This window comes from Oncorhynchus gorbuscha, linkage group LG10 (assembly GCF_021184085.1).
Source record: "Oncorhynchus gorbuscha isolate QuinsamMale2020 ecotype Even-year linkage group LG10, OgorEven_v1.0, whole genome shotgun sequence".
Classification (NCBI taxonomy): Eukaryota; Metazoa; Chordata; class Actinopteri; order Salmoniformes; family Salmonidae; genus Oncorhynchus; species Oncorhynchus gorbuscha.
The window spans coordinates 60,153,729-60,167,111 of record NC_060182.1 but is presented as its reverse complement, the minus strand read 5'-3'; the positions used below and the strand labels follow the sequence as shown (position 1 = coordinate 60,167,111).

General features: G+C 43.6%; 1 protein-coding gene across 1 annotated transcript; it reads left to right on the top strand.

Moving 5' to 3' along the window:
* The first annotated feature begins 305 nt into the window (after window positions 1-305).
* LOC124046306 (14-3-3 protein beta/alpha-1-like) lies at window positions 306-11,610 on the top strand. Its single transcript, XM_046366530.1, has 6 exons — window positions 306-459; window positions 1,228-1,671; window positions 8,473-8,596; window positions 9,716-9,879; window positions 10,223-10,318; window positions 10,551-11,610. Exons 2-6 carry the CDS (start codon window positions 1,378-1,380, stop codon window positions 10,623-10,625), a joined length of 753 nt encoding a protein of 250 aa, XP_046222486.1. The 5' UTR covers window positions 306-459; window positions 1,228-1,377; the 3' UTR covers window positions 10,626-11,610.
* Window positions 11,611-13,383: the final 1,773 nt, after the last annotated feature.

Sequence of the window (13,383 nt, the reverse complement as noted above, 5' to 3'; positions counted from 1 at the left end):
ATATGGGGTCATTTGGTCAAAGTTGTATGGCCGACATCACCCACAAAATCAAAGTTTCAGAGGGAGAAAGGGTATTAAGGGGGGAATTAGCAATATCTCGCGTGCCACGCCCGCCTCGTGCATATGGAAGTGGGCAGGAACTAAGGATAACCATGGCAATGGTGACGTCTTCTCCCTTGCTCTAATTGGAGGAAACCCCGTGGCCCTAGCCGCAGCCTACGGGCTAGTCGAACAGTCCCTGAACTCCCGCCCCCTTTCCCCTCGCAAAATAGCTACTGGCTAGTATCTCTAGAAACCATCGTTGACAGGTGAAAATGTATATTTCTGATTGGAAAATCATTCTCAGCTAGAGCCGCCCTAGCAAGTTTGGTTGAATTGCATCTCTGCTGGTTTTCCGCTCTGCCTCATACCAATCTCAAAAGCGGATCAATTCGGAGGAAGAAATCGGGACCTTAGAAGGTTAGAAAATTCAGAAATCCCATTTCAATCTTTTTTTTAGTTTGCGATTTGTAAATAATGTTTATTTTGTAACCAAGCATGGTAACGTTGTGTTGTTGCAATCCATTCAGGATGAAAGGAGTGGCCCTACGCTAACGTTACTAGTTATCTTTTACTATTGTAGGCTAACGTTAGCTAGATGCTCATCTGGCGGGTTTATGTTAGTTTGTCTGGTCGAAGCAAGATGGATGCATCATTTTTGTTTTGCATAAATGTTAACCTTGTGGGGATGTAGCTAGGTAACTTTGTCTCTAGCGTTGTCTGTGGTAGCACTGTCTGGTAGTACTGTCTGAATGCTAGCTAACGTCGTTACAGTCAGCAACTGTGACCACTAACGTTAGTTTAATTGCCAGCCTAACAAGACTATGATTGCTAATTAGTTAAATTGAGATGTTTAGCATAAAGCTAACTTTGAGTCTTTCTGGGTTAACGAACATCAGCTAGCTACTGGTACTGTGTCACTAGCTAGCTGACGGCAGCGACCCATCGAATTTGACAGACACCATGTCCACGCGCGCACGACACGCGCACACAGCCGAATGTAACGGTAGCTAGCGCGTGTACCTGTAACGTTAATTCCAAGTTTGATTGCTCTGAAATGGTTATTTATATCGGCATCAGTTTATATTACACTGGTGCTAGTAAAAGTGCATTCACTACATTGGGTCACAACCTCTTCCATAATAAATTGACTAGCAGTGACATAAACCTCCCGTTTTACACTTGCAGGTTTTTGGTGGAATACTCCGGAGCACCCCCTACTCCATCTTGTACCTCCCAATTCAATTTATTCCCTGTTGCATTCCTGGACTCCTATTGTTTTTCAACCTTCCCTGGCGAGTCAAGATAAGGTTACACACAAAATAATTTTAAAAAACAATGGATAAAACGGATCTTATTCAGAAGGCCAAGTTGGCAGAGCAAGCCGAGCGCTACGATGACATGGCTGCCTCCATGAAGGAGGTAACGGAGCAGGGGGGCGAGCTGTCAAACGAGGAGAGGAACCTGCTATCTGTCGCATACAAGAACGTTGTCGGAGCACGGCGGTCGGCATGGAGGGTCATCTCCAGCATCGGACAGAAGACCGAGGGAAGCGACAAGAAGCTCGCAATGGTCAACGAATACCGGGAGAAAGTGGAGGGAGAGCTGAGAGATATCTGCAATGACGTGCTGGTATGTAGTACCAGTACAGATTAATTCTGCTGGAAATGTTTGGTATATAAAGTGTGTGTTCACGTATCTGGCAATATGTAGGCAGGGTAGAGCGAAATTCAGTTGGTGTTACAGTAAACAAAAACGGTTGGAACCACTGGCCTAGGATACTGAATACACCCATCTCACCCTCTCATAGCTTGGAGCTGGGAAAGTGTGGTCACTAGTCAGACAATCAGTCACTGTGTTGTATCATTATATTGACAATGTATATGGATGTAAAATAATTACATGAAAGACAAAGATATCATTTGAAATAGTTGATTAGTCATCTTTCTAGGTCTTTGAAGTGTTTGGTTAGTGGTCTTCCAAGACTGCCCTTGTCCTCTTGAGACATATTTGAGTATATCAGTGCAAGCACGAGACATCAGTAATTCACCCAGCCGTACTGCCACAGGAATCTCAACTCTATGCTGTCTAGATAAATGTGCTGAAGAAAAGGGACTCTTTAAATTATGAGCAATGCCTTCTCTGAGCAGTCAACACTACATTAAGTATGCTTGATTTTAAGACATTGTTTGCTTAACAAAAGCATAGCTATGCAGATCTTTCCACTATGTTATCAGTCTACCAGGACTGGTTAAATTCTATCGCAATTCAGGTTGAATAGCACATACAGTACCAGTCAAAAGTTGGAGACTCATTCAATGTTTTTTCTTTGTTTTATGATTTTCTACATTTTTAACACATCAACCATGAAATACCACACATTGAATCATAATCATGTAGGTCACCAAAAAAGTGTTAACAAATAAAAGTATATTTTATATTTGCAATTCTTTGATGTTTTGCACAGCTTTGCATTCTTGGCATTCTCTCAACCAGATTCTTGAGGTAGTCACCTGGAATGCATTTCAATTAACAGGTATGCCATGTTAAGTTTATTTGTGGAATTTCTTTCCTCCTTAATGCGTTTGAGCCAATCAGTTGTGTTGTGACAAGGTATGGGTGGTATACAGAAGATACCCCTATTTGGTAAAAGACCAAGTCCATGTTATGGCATGAACAGCTCAAATAAGCAAAGAGAATTGACAGTCCATCATTACTTTAAGACATGAAGGTCAGTCAATGTAGAACATTTCAAGAACTTTGAACGTTTTTCAAGTGCAGTTGCAAAAACCAAGCGCTATGATGAAACTGGCTCTCATGAGGACCTCCACAGGAAATGAAGATTCAGTTACCTCTGCGGCAGAGGATAAGTACATTAAAGTTAACTGCACCTCAGATTGCAGCCCAAATAAATGCTTCGCAGAGTTCAAGTAACAGAAACATCTCAACATCAACTGAGGAGACTGCGTGAATGCCTTAATAGTCGAATTGCTGCAAAGAAACCACTACTAAAGGACACCAATAAGAAGAGACATGCTTGGGCCAAGTAACATGAGCAATGGACATTAGACTGGTGGGAATCTGTCCTTTGGTCTGATGAGTCCAAATGTGAGATTTTGGTTCCAACTGCCCTGTCTTTGAGAGGCAGAGTAGGTGAACGGATGATCTCCGCATGTGTGGTCCCCCCCCCCCCCGAAGCATGGAGGAGGTTTGGGGGTGCTTTGCTTGTGACACTGTCAGTGATTTATTTAGAATTCAAGGCACACTTAACCAGCATGACTACCACAGCATTCTGCAGGCAGCGGTATGCCATCCCATCTGGTTTGCACTTAGTCCCACTATCATTTGTTTTCTAACAGGACAGTGACACACAACACATCTCCAGGCTGTGTAAGGGCTATTTGACCAAGGAGATTGATGGAGGGCTGCATCAGATGACCTAGCCTCCGCAATCACCCGACCTCAACCCAATTGAGATGGTTTGGGATGAGTTGGACCACAGAGTGAAAGAAAGGCAGCCATCAAGTGCTAAGCATATGTAGGAAATCCTTCAAGACTGTTGGAAAAGCATTCCAGGTGAAGCTGGTTGAGAGAATGCCAGAGTGTGCAAAGGGTGGCTACTTTGAAGAATCTCAAATATAAAATATATTTTGATATGTTGAATTTTTTGTTGTTGCTTACTACAGGATTCCATATGCGTTATTTCATAGTTTTGATGTCTTCACTATTATTATACAATGTAGAACATTGTAAAAAAAAACTCTTGAATAGGTGTCAACTTTTGACTGGTACTTTATATACTTTAAAAAAAAATCCTGAATTGACTCATTTGAAATGGAATTGACCTTTACTCTGGTCTCACGCTCAGCAGTGAGTGTTTCCCTGAACCCAACCATTAATTTATTTTATCTGTTAAGCATATCACACCTCTTATTTCTCTTGCTCTAAACAGAGACTAACATTAGATTGTTTCAATCCAATGTGGGTCAAATGTCATGTCCCACGATTGTCCATGAGTTCCTACAGTCTAAAATGGTGATCTGGCCCTGAGATGAGAAGGTAGTATTATATTTTCATCCTCTCTCCGGTTTCTTCCTGTTGGGAATGTCACACTGAACAATGGGGTTTAATGACGTGATGGTGCTCACTGACAAAGGTCACACACCAGTGTGTCTGCATGGTAAGGTGTGTCAGATAGGGTGGAGTAGGCACTGGTGGACTACCAGTGGTGGCTGATCAAGGGCCGTACTGTTATAGGCCTAAAACTGGGAGTGTGTGGGCTCCTCCTGTTTTGATATTCACATAGGGCCCGTGCTAGGGCCCGTGCTATCTTGTTCCTTGGGACATCCCTACCCTAAACACTACCCTAACCATAACCTTTACCTTAACCATTAAAAAAAATATATATAACTGCAATTGAGTAGTGACGTCCCAAGGATCCCAGCTAGCACGGACCATTCACATAGTTTCATCTGGCACATGAGTTGTAATGAAGCTAGCCAAGTGGAAGAGTTCATTCAGAATTGTGTAACAGGACTGTCATAGCCCAGTTTGTTCAATAGGCTATGTCTCTCAACCTCACTAACCTAGCTTGCTAGGTGCAGGAAAATATATTTTTTTGGTTTCCTTCCAATAATATTACTTGACTGTCACTTTCTACTACACTTTTTTTTTTTTTTTTTTTCCCTGTTTGTTTTTTTCAGGGGCAATTGTTTTCACTTAAATCCAAGCCTGCACTAGTGAATGGCTCTGCCCATTTATTCCTATCTGGTCTTGATAGTGGATTAAGGGAGGATCTGGTGCAGGCTTAACTGTGAGGTTGAGCGAATTTCACTGAGCTGCTGGCCTTTAGACACACAGAGGTCTGAGATGAGGGGATTGGCTTGGGGGGGATGTTGTGGGCAGCGTTTTGTAAGCACGCTGGAGCCCAATCTAGCACTGAACCTTACATATAGGAATACCATTAAGGCTTTATGACTGTCCCACATCTCTACTGGTTTAAAAAAATAACTGTTGCAGTGTCCACTGATCAATTGTGAACATCTAGCCAGGGAGATATTCAAAGCCTGTCACTTGGTAATCACATTTCATTGCCCCTGCCATTCTAATTGGGTTGCTGTTATTTACTCTGACTGATATTAATGGTCGCCAAAAGAGATTGAAAACATTTTTTTTGTGGCATATACGCATAGTGGTTATCTATACGAGCAAGCAAACAATGGCAATCCCTATGTATGTAGGCATAACTGATAAGCAGCTAACTGTAGGCTGGGGTGTAGGTGTGCCTCAGGTTGGTTTAACCCCTCCCCTCTCCTTTCCTTTATGCCAGTGAGTCATGGTTATGTAAACCGTACAGATGGGCACATCTTCTGACCACACCTTACAGCTTCTCCACGTCTGTGCACTCGCCGCTCTCTAGTGTGTGTGGCTCTGACTCAGATGCCTGCCAGTGTTGACGGAGGGCGTGGTGGAGCCAGCCTATAAGAATGTTTATCTCGCTGCTTGCCTGAACTGGTCCCTTCTGCTTGGCCGCTGCCTATTGGTGCACGTAACCACCTATCTCCTCTCAGCTGACTTGGCTTGACTGGGCTGAAGTAGGCCTGGATAACATGGCACTGATTTTCCACTGAGGCGATGTCATACTGGACTGGGTGGAACCCTTCTGCTGTCCACGGCCATGCAGACACTGCCCTTACCCACCCTGCATGTCTGCACTGTGTAGGGGAATAGATCATTGAAGCTGGATAGTTACCCCCAATAACCACCACTCAATCTGTTAGAAACTACAGTTGATTGTGGTCAGAATCGGTTCACTTATAGTCGACTAGGCCGTGGCCATCAGCGCTGCCGTGAAATTGGAGGATGGTGCAGGCTGTTTTCAGTGCTCCACTTTCAGGCATCTGTTTGACAGAACAGAACGTGGCCCACTACACAACAATCCAGGCTGGTCTCGTCTTCACATGTGAATCTAAACTTGGCGAGACATTTTTTTCAAAGTCAAACCTAGGTTGTTATGGCGACGGCCCACATTTTTGCGATCATTGAAAACCCGGCCAGATTCGCACAGTAGTTTTTAGATGGACTAGCACAAAAATATGCTCATCCGTATGTTCACGATGATGCTCATCTCCAATAGAAGAGCACAGTACTACAGTACTACAATTAGTCAAACACTGGAGAATTTCACCATCAGCTCTTGTTAGGCCTATATCATAGCCGCAGATGAGATATAGGAGCCCGTTTTATTAAGCACAGTGCTATTGCCTGGGTCATTTATTAGGGCACACCGTAGCTAAATGTTTCCTATTGGACAGGTTCATGTAATTCCTCTTGTTTCCTTCCGTTTGGTGCCTTGGTCTGTGTGAAATTAGAAGCGCTGTGTGAACTGAAGACAATGTGAACAACCAGGCCACTCTCCCTCCACTCGTCTGCAAGCAGGGTGATGTATGGGAAGGAATGCTTGGAACTTGAGACATTTGAGCATGCCGTGTATCTAGACTAATCTCTTCTGTAAGTAGACTGGGTGGGAGTGGCTCGGGTAAGAGTGGGGGCAGGGCTGGATGAGCCCTGAGACACGCCCACTTCGACTCACTGCCTGTCAGTGTCAGTAGATGCCATTTTAGGTCTGTCAGCCTCTGCGGCGAACTCGTTAATCTGATATTTAAAACAAGTTAATGTGACTTAAACCCTTGGTCTCACTGACACAGATTTGCTGTAACCAGGCAGCAGTCGGAGACTGATCCTGATGAGTTGGCCCTGGCTGGTTAGGCTCCTTCACGCTAACTAACTGACGATCGAGCATTCCAGACCTCCGTGTCAGGAGCTGATACATTTCTCTTACAGAAGGAATCTTGCCTTGGATTGAACCCCAGATGAAATGTAGGCCATAGCTCCTACTGTATTCCCTATACCCTCTTCAGTATAGTTAGTGCGTTGCAGATGAACTGGTCTGCAGTGATGCTGGAGTTTCTGCTGCTGCTGTGGGTTTAAATATAGATGCTGTTGGGTGCCTTGGAGTGCTATGTAAGCTGTAGCATACAAGCAGCGCTGCTCTTTCCCAGTTTTAGCCGGTGCATTCAGCCGCAGGTTTTGCTTCTGAGACACGTTGATTCGATGGCGGTATCTGTTCCACTAAGACGGAGCGCTGAGGTATGTTGGAACGAAAGGAGCCCAGAAGAATCTGGGGCAAAAGACGGTCAGGAACCCGCAGGAGGCCTGGCCTCATTATGGACAAGTTGGAATGACTTGACGCAGTGCAAAATGCTGGCTCCCACCCTGCTTATGCTGAAACCACTGCTGCCTGCCCATATGCACAGCTAGGCTCTTGCTGTCTACTCCACTGGACTCATGGTGGACTAGGGCTGGCACAAGTTACTGTATAACCGTGTAGTCGTCAGTTATGGATGAAGACTGTCATGAAAATAAAATAACTTTTTTGGGGGGGGTTAAGAATGGTTAAGAATGAGCAGCATAATGAAGACGGGACGTCTGGGCGTTCGTGCTATACTCATGGGTACACTAGCAATGGCTGCCTGGTATTTTGATCAGTTTCATGGTACTGTAAAATGTTCATTCAAGTGATAACTGATGTGGCTCATGCGATGGAATGCATTTTTTTTCTCTCTAACATCTGAGTTAAATAAACAAATCACAGCTTATTGATGGGTACACTTCCTGCTTTTACTTTCTGCTTTGCTCTTCGCAATGGCAGCCAGTCGCCCATTATGCCATCATTGACTTGAATGTTGACGCACATTCCAGTTATTCTATTGCAGCAGATTCAGTCAGGAGCTAAGAGGAGAAAATGTGCGGAGGGAAGAAAGAGAAACTTAGCGGTGACCACGGTCATTTGGCTGGCCAATTACCGTCATCCAAAATTCCTTGACTGTCACAGCCCTACGTGTGTATGCCTCCCTCGTGTGTCTGCAAATCCTGCATGGACATCACTCGCATGATGTCATCACATGAGGCTACTGAACTGGTCAATCACATTGGGTCACAGGCTCAATCACATTTTTTCAGATAATCGCTATATGAATTTTGAAATGTGTGTTCATTGTTACACCTCCTTGGTCCAGCACGGTCGCTAATGCTGCTCACCCAGTTTTTGTTGGATACATCAGTGTAACGGGAAGATTGAGGCTTCTTTGCCTACCACCAGGTATGGGAGGGTTTGGTTGGGAACTCGACTTACATAGTCATGTTTGGGTGTATGTGGCCTCAGCCAATCAGAATCAACCTTCTTTCTTTAGCCAGTCAGAGTATGTTAACAGGATTTCAATAATAAAGGAACATTGACTGTCAAATATGTAAGTCGCTCTGGATAAGAGCGTCTGCTAAATGACTTAAATGTAAATGTAAATGTAAATAGATGGACGTTTGTGTGTGTGTGTGTGTGTGAACAAACAATTAATTCCTGTTTCCTTTGCACAGGAACTTCTGAATAAATATTTAATTGAGAACTCCACAAATGCCGAAAGCAAAGTCTTCTATCTTAAGATGAAGGGGGACTACTATAGATACCTTGCCGAAGTCGCCTCCGGGGATGACAAGACAGGTGAGCTTGAAATGGCCCCTCGAACTGATTACTGCATGAGGCTTTTGCCATGTTGGTATTTGCAAGCAGTACACCTACATTTTACTGAATTACTCTGAATGGGGTGGCAGGTAGCCTAGAGAGCTTTGGGACAGTAAGCGAAAGGTTGTTGATTTTTTTAATCCCCTAGACGACTAGGTGAAAAATCTGCCAGTGCACTTGAGCAAGGCACTTAACCCTAATTGCTCCTGTAAGTCGCTCTAGATAAGAGCGTCTGCTAAGTGCTACTCGAGCAAGATATGTAAAATGTATCAACTTTTTTCTTTTGAAATCCCCCTTTCTCTCTCTCTAAATCCCAGAATGACATCTAAGCAGGCTTAAATGACTGTGGGGCATGAAGTAAATGTTCTGTGAAGTATAGACATTGTTCCTCGCAACCCTATATAATTCGCCTCCCTCTGCTTGCGTAACAGCCCCAATATGAATCTCCCCTCCGAGTCACGTCCTAATAAAGACGCCTTTGATCTGCACTATTGCAAGACGTCCTTTAGGACTCTGTCGCATGCCATTGTTCTACAGTCTGCGAGGAGGTTAAAATGAGGCTTTATGAGGCACCGCTTTAAACTCCGAGCCCCTCATGCAGCAGCCGAAATAGAACGGCACATTTTGTAACGGAGCTGGAAATGGTGTCAAGTGAGGCGTCGCACACACTCGCACGACCGCAGGGAGCCGTCTCATAGGAGGAGACGAGGAAGAGGGGAGGGTTCTAGCCTACTGTATGGGCCTCTGAGACTCCCACTGGCACCCATTGTGTGACGCACATTAAAGAGAACTCTATGCCCAGTTATAAGCATGTGGATTTCAAGTGAGGCTTGGACAAAAGGAAATCAATGTGCCACTCGACTGCTATGTTCCAGTTGCTTATTGCTGAGAACATGTCACACAGAATTGTCCAATAGTACACTTGTAGTCTTTTAACCTAACACCCACTAGCCTATATCATAATCGCTACAGAGTGAATTTGAGTGAATCAGGCTTCAGTCAGTTTCGAACTTGGTGTTAGTCGAAGTAAGAGTCCAGTAGGGTGTCTCACTACCATTTTCCTCCAATAACGTCCACTTTGATCTGTGTGCTCCCCAGCGACCATAGAGAACTCTCAGGAGGCTTATCAGCAGGCGTTTGACATCAGCAAGAAGGAGATGGACCCCACGCATCCCATCCGCCTGGGCCTGGCCCTCAACTTCTCAGTCTTCTTCTACGAGATCCTCAACTCCCCAGAGAAGGCCTGCTCACTGGCCAAACAGGTCAGTCCAGCCTCACCTCTCTGTTCCTGTACCGTTTTCTTTAGATCTGGGGACTTAGTTTGAAATGTAGAGAAGTTCCATGTGTTATCTGCTTGTTCTGTCAGAATGAATGATAAGTGGTGTGTTTTTGAATTGCTAACTCGTAGGTAAGTGTGTGAATGGGTTGACTGTTATGTCTCTACTGGAAAAATGTATTTCAATGAGCAATACCAAGTAGATGGCTTAATATCTGTGCTGGACTTTGCCGGGGGTTTATTCCTATCTATGGTAGCTTGGATTTTGCACAGTTAATCTACTTTGAAGCTTGCCGTGTAATAAATGTATTTTTTTTTTGTGTCTCGAGGCATTTGATGATGCCATCGCAGAGCTGGACAAACTGAACGAGGAGTCCTACAAAGACAGCACTCTCATCATGCAGCTGCTCAGAGACAACCTGACAGTGAGTTCCCTTCCCTATCTGCTCTGCCATGTTCCTTATTCTAGTCAATATTTACGGTCTGTTAAATGAAACTTTAATGTTTTTAATTTTTTATTGGCGAGATGGTATGATAATGTTCACTTATAAGAGTTCATTTGGAAGACTGTCTGCAATGGGAAACTAGTTGTCTACGAACAAGTTTTTGTCTTTTGCCAAACATTGACGTTAACACATTTTGGTCTCTTTCTCCCAGTTATGGACATCCGACAACGCTCCCGAGGAAGGGGAAGGCGGAGAAGCCGGCGAGGCCGGAGAGACCGAGAACTGAAACTGAGTCATCTCTCCCAAAACATAACCTTTTTACACGTCTCCATTCCTTTATTGCTCCACTTCAAACTGATTCTAGCGATGAAACCCATTACTGAAAAAACTGCGTATGGAAATTCCAAAGTCATTTGTCTTTTCACATTGCAGTTTTTGGACAAAAAAAAAAAAAAGATTGACTGGAGAGGGGAAAAAAACCTCCATTCCTTGGTTTGTGTTCATCCTGGCCTTCCATATGTGCAGTTTCTGATGTTAGATCATTATGAATAGCTTCACCTCTTTGTATCAACGTTTTAGTCCAAAATAGAGGAAAAAAATAAGAAATTCTAGGGTTTTTGCTGCGCTACAGAAAATGTTAGTCCCATCAAACACCAGGGCAGTTAAGTATTCTTTGAACAGGGGTGTTTGCTAAGCAGGATAGGATGAATAGTTCCCTCATCCTCCGTAGTCTTTCTCCACGCGGTTATCTGGTACGGTTACAGCTGCTGACGTCCGACATGGACAAGTCCAATTGTTCGATACTGCAGGGACGGCCAGTCTATGAACTGGCACCCAGTCCTTTGCAGCCAGGTGATTTTTCCATTGGTTCTGACAAGTTCTTTCCCCACTCCCTCTGGTTACGGTATAAATCACGTCTGGTTGAAGACCATATAGGAGTGGGGCATTCTAAAAACTCAAACTCAAAATAAAAACGATCTGATAATGGGAAGGAATAAAAATACTCCTACATGCATGTAATTGAATAGTTCACTGGAACGGAAACCAATGCTGTATACACACCAAGTCCAATTTAGTACTTTTCAATGCAGGTGTGTGCACATGTTTAAAGAGGGCGTTTGGTTAGTCCAAAGATTGTCATTAGAGATTTGGACCACTATTGTGTTTTTTTTGCTAATCATCGATTGTAGTCCCCAAAAGCCTCGTGGAAATGTTTAATGCCCTATGTATCAGCTATGTAACATGAATAAAAATGACATTTTATAAACCAATCTCGAGCTGGGGTCTTTCCAGTATGGTGTGCGTTTTTAACTGTGCGGGAATCCCGTTTGATCCTTTCATCTGTGTGCTGTTTTTGAACCTGATTTCACACATTTTTATAGAAGATCAACTGACGTTAATTGGTAAGGTCATCTAACCTCATTTTGGACCAGTGTTCATGTCTGCAACAGCTATGCTATTGTGTGTGTGTGTGTGGGGGGGGGGGGGGGGGCAAATGTCATGAGATGCTCTGCTTTATTCTGATGCCACAAACTTAAGTCCTGCAGGCCCTTGTTATCTTGCTGCAAAGAAAGACCTAGTTAAGCTGCAGCTGGTCCAGAACAGAGCAGCATGTCTTGCTCTTCATTGTGATCAGAGGGCTAATATAAATACTATGCATGCCAGTCTCTGGCTAAGAGTTGAGGAGCGACTTACTGCATCACTACTTTGTATAAGAAACAATGTTAGTTCCGAGTTGTTTGCATAGTCAACTTACACACCGCTCTGACACACACACTTAACCCACCAGTCATGCCACCAGGGGTCTTTTCAAAGTCTCCAAAACAAATTCAAAGTGTAGAGAGTATATAGAGCCATTATTGCATGGACTTTCCATCTCATGTTGCAAAAACGAACGGCAAACTTGTTTTGACCTAACTAGATATTGTGTGTATGTATTGATATGTAGGCTGTGTGCAGTTAAATGTATGTAGTTCTGTCCTTGAGCTGTCCTTGTCTATTAATGTTCTGTATTATGTCATGTTTTGTGTGGACCCCAGGAAGAGTAGCTGCTGCTTTTGCAACAGCTAATGGGGATCATAATAAAATACAGAAAAAATACATGATAGATTACTTTTGAGAAGAGATGATTGGAGCCCTAATACACTAAGTCAATGTGACCCAACCTTTTTGATAATAACTAGCCCAGACCATAGACCTGCTGCGGGTGCATCATGAGTATGATACACATTCCCTGTCATAAATGTTCCCTCAGCATCATTTTGTGAAGACATTTTTATTTGTCAAAAGAGGATATTTTTTTATCTGCCCTTTGCTCTGACGCATCTGGAGCGAAATGCCGCAGATGCATTAGAAAAGGAAGAGACAACGACGTGTTCAGAACAACTCGGAAATCTCTGACATACGACTTCAAGTGCGTTCAAGACAACTGGGAACTCGTAAAGACGACCTCATACTGGGAAAATGGTTTTGAACGGCCTTTCAACTCGGAATGCCAAGTCAAACTGGGGCAACTTTCTAAAGTTCCGGTGTTCCGACCTGAAGATCACTGACGTCATGATTTGACCTGTTTTTTTCCGAGATCCCAGTTGTCGTGAAAGCGTCATAAGAATCCCAGAGGGAAATTAATGGTGAAACGTATAATGCTCCGCCCAGCAGAATATCAACCAATTGCGTTCATGTTGTCATGCTGCTTCAAGCGGTTTCTAAACTAATTATCACGTTATCCCTTCTAAAAGTCAGGGAATGACTTGTCGCTTTCAGATGCTAGTGGGAACTAGGAAACCTTAATTGTTCCGACTAGCACGTGAATGCGCTAGCACGCGAACGGGACAAATGAGTCGAGAAACACGATTTCAAAGCTATGCGACACCACAATTAAAATCAAACTGTATTTGTCACATGCGCCGAATACAACATATGGAGTAGACCTTACCGTGAAATGCTTACTTACAAGCATCAAGAAAGAGTTAAGAAAATATTTTCCAAATAAACTGAAGAAATAATAAAAAGTAACACAATAAAATAACAATAACGAGGCTATA

Bases quoted from the DNA above. Each gene is read 5' to 3' on its own strand.
- LOC124046306 (XM_046366530.1), top strand. From the start codon at position 1,378: ATGGATAAAACGGATCTTATTCAGAAGGCCAAGTTGGCAGAGCAAGCC. The intron at 1,672-8,472 runs GTATGTAGTACC...TCCTTTGCACAG, and splicing joins ATATCTGCAATGACGTGCTG to GAACTTCTGAATAAATATTT. The intron at 9,880-10,222 runs GTCAGTCCAGCC...TTGTGTCTCGAG, and splicing joins CCTGCTCACTGGCCAAACAG to GCATTTGATGATGCCATCGC.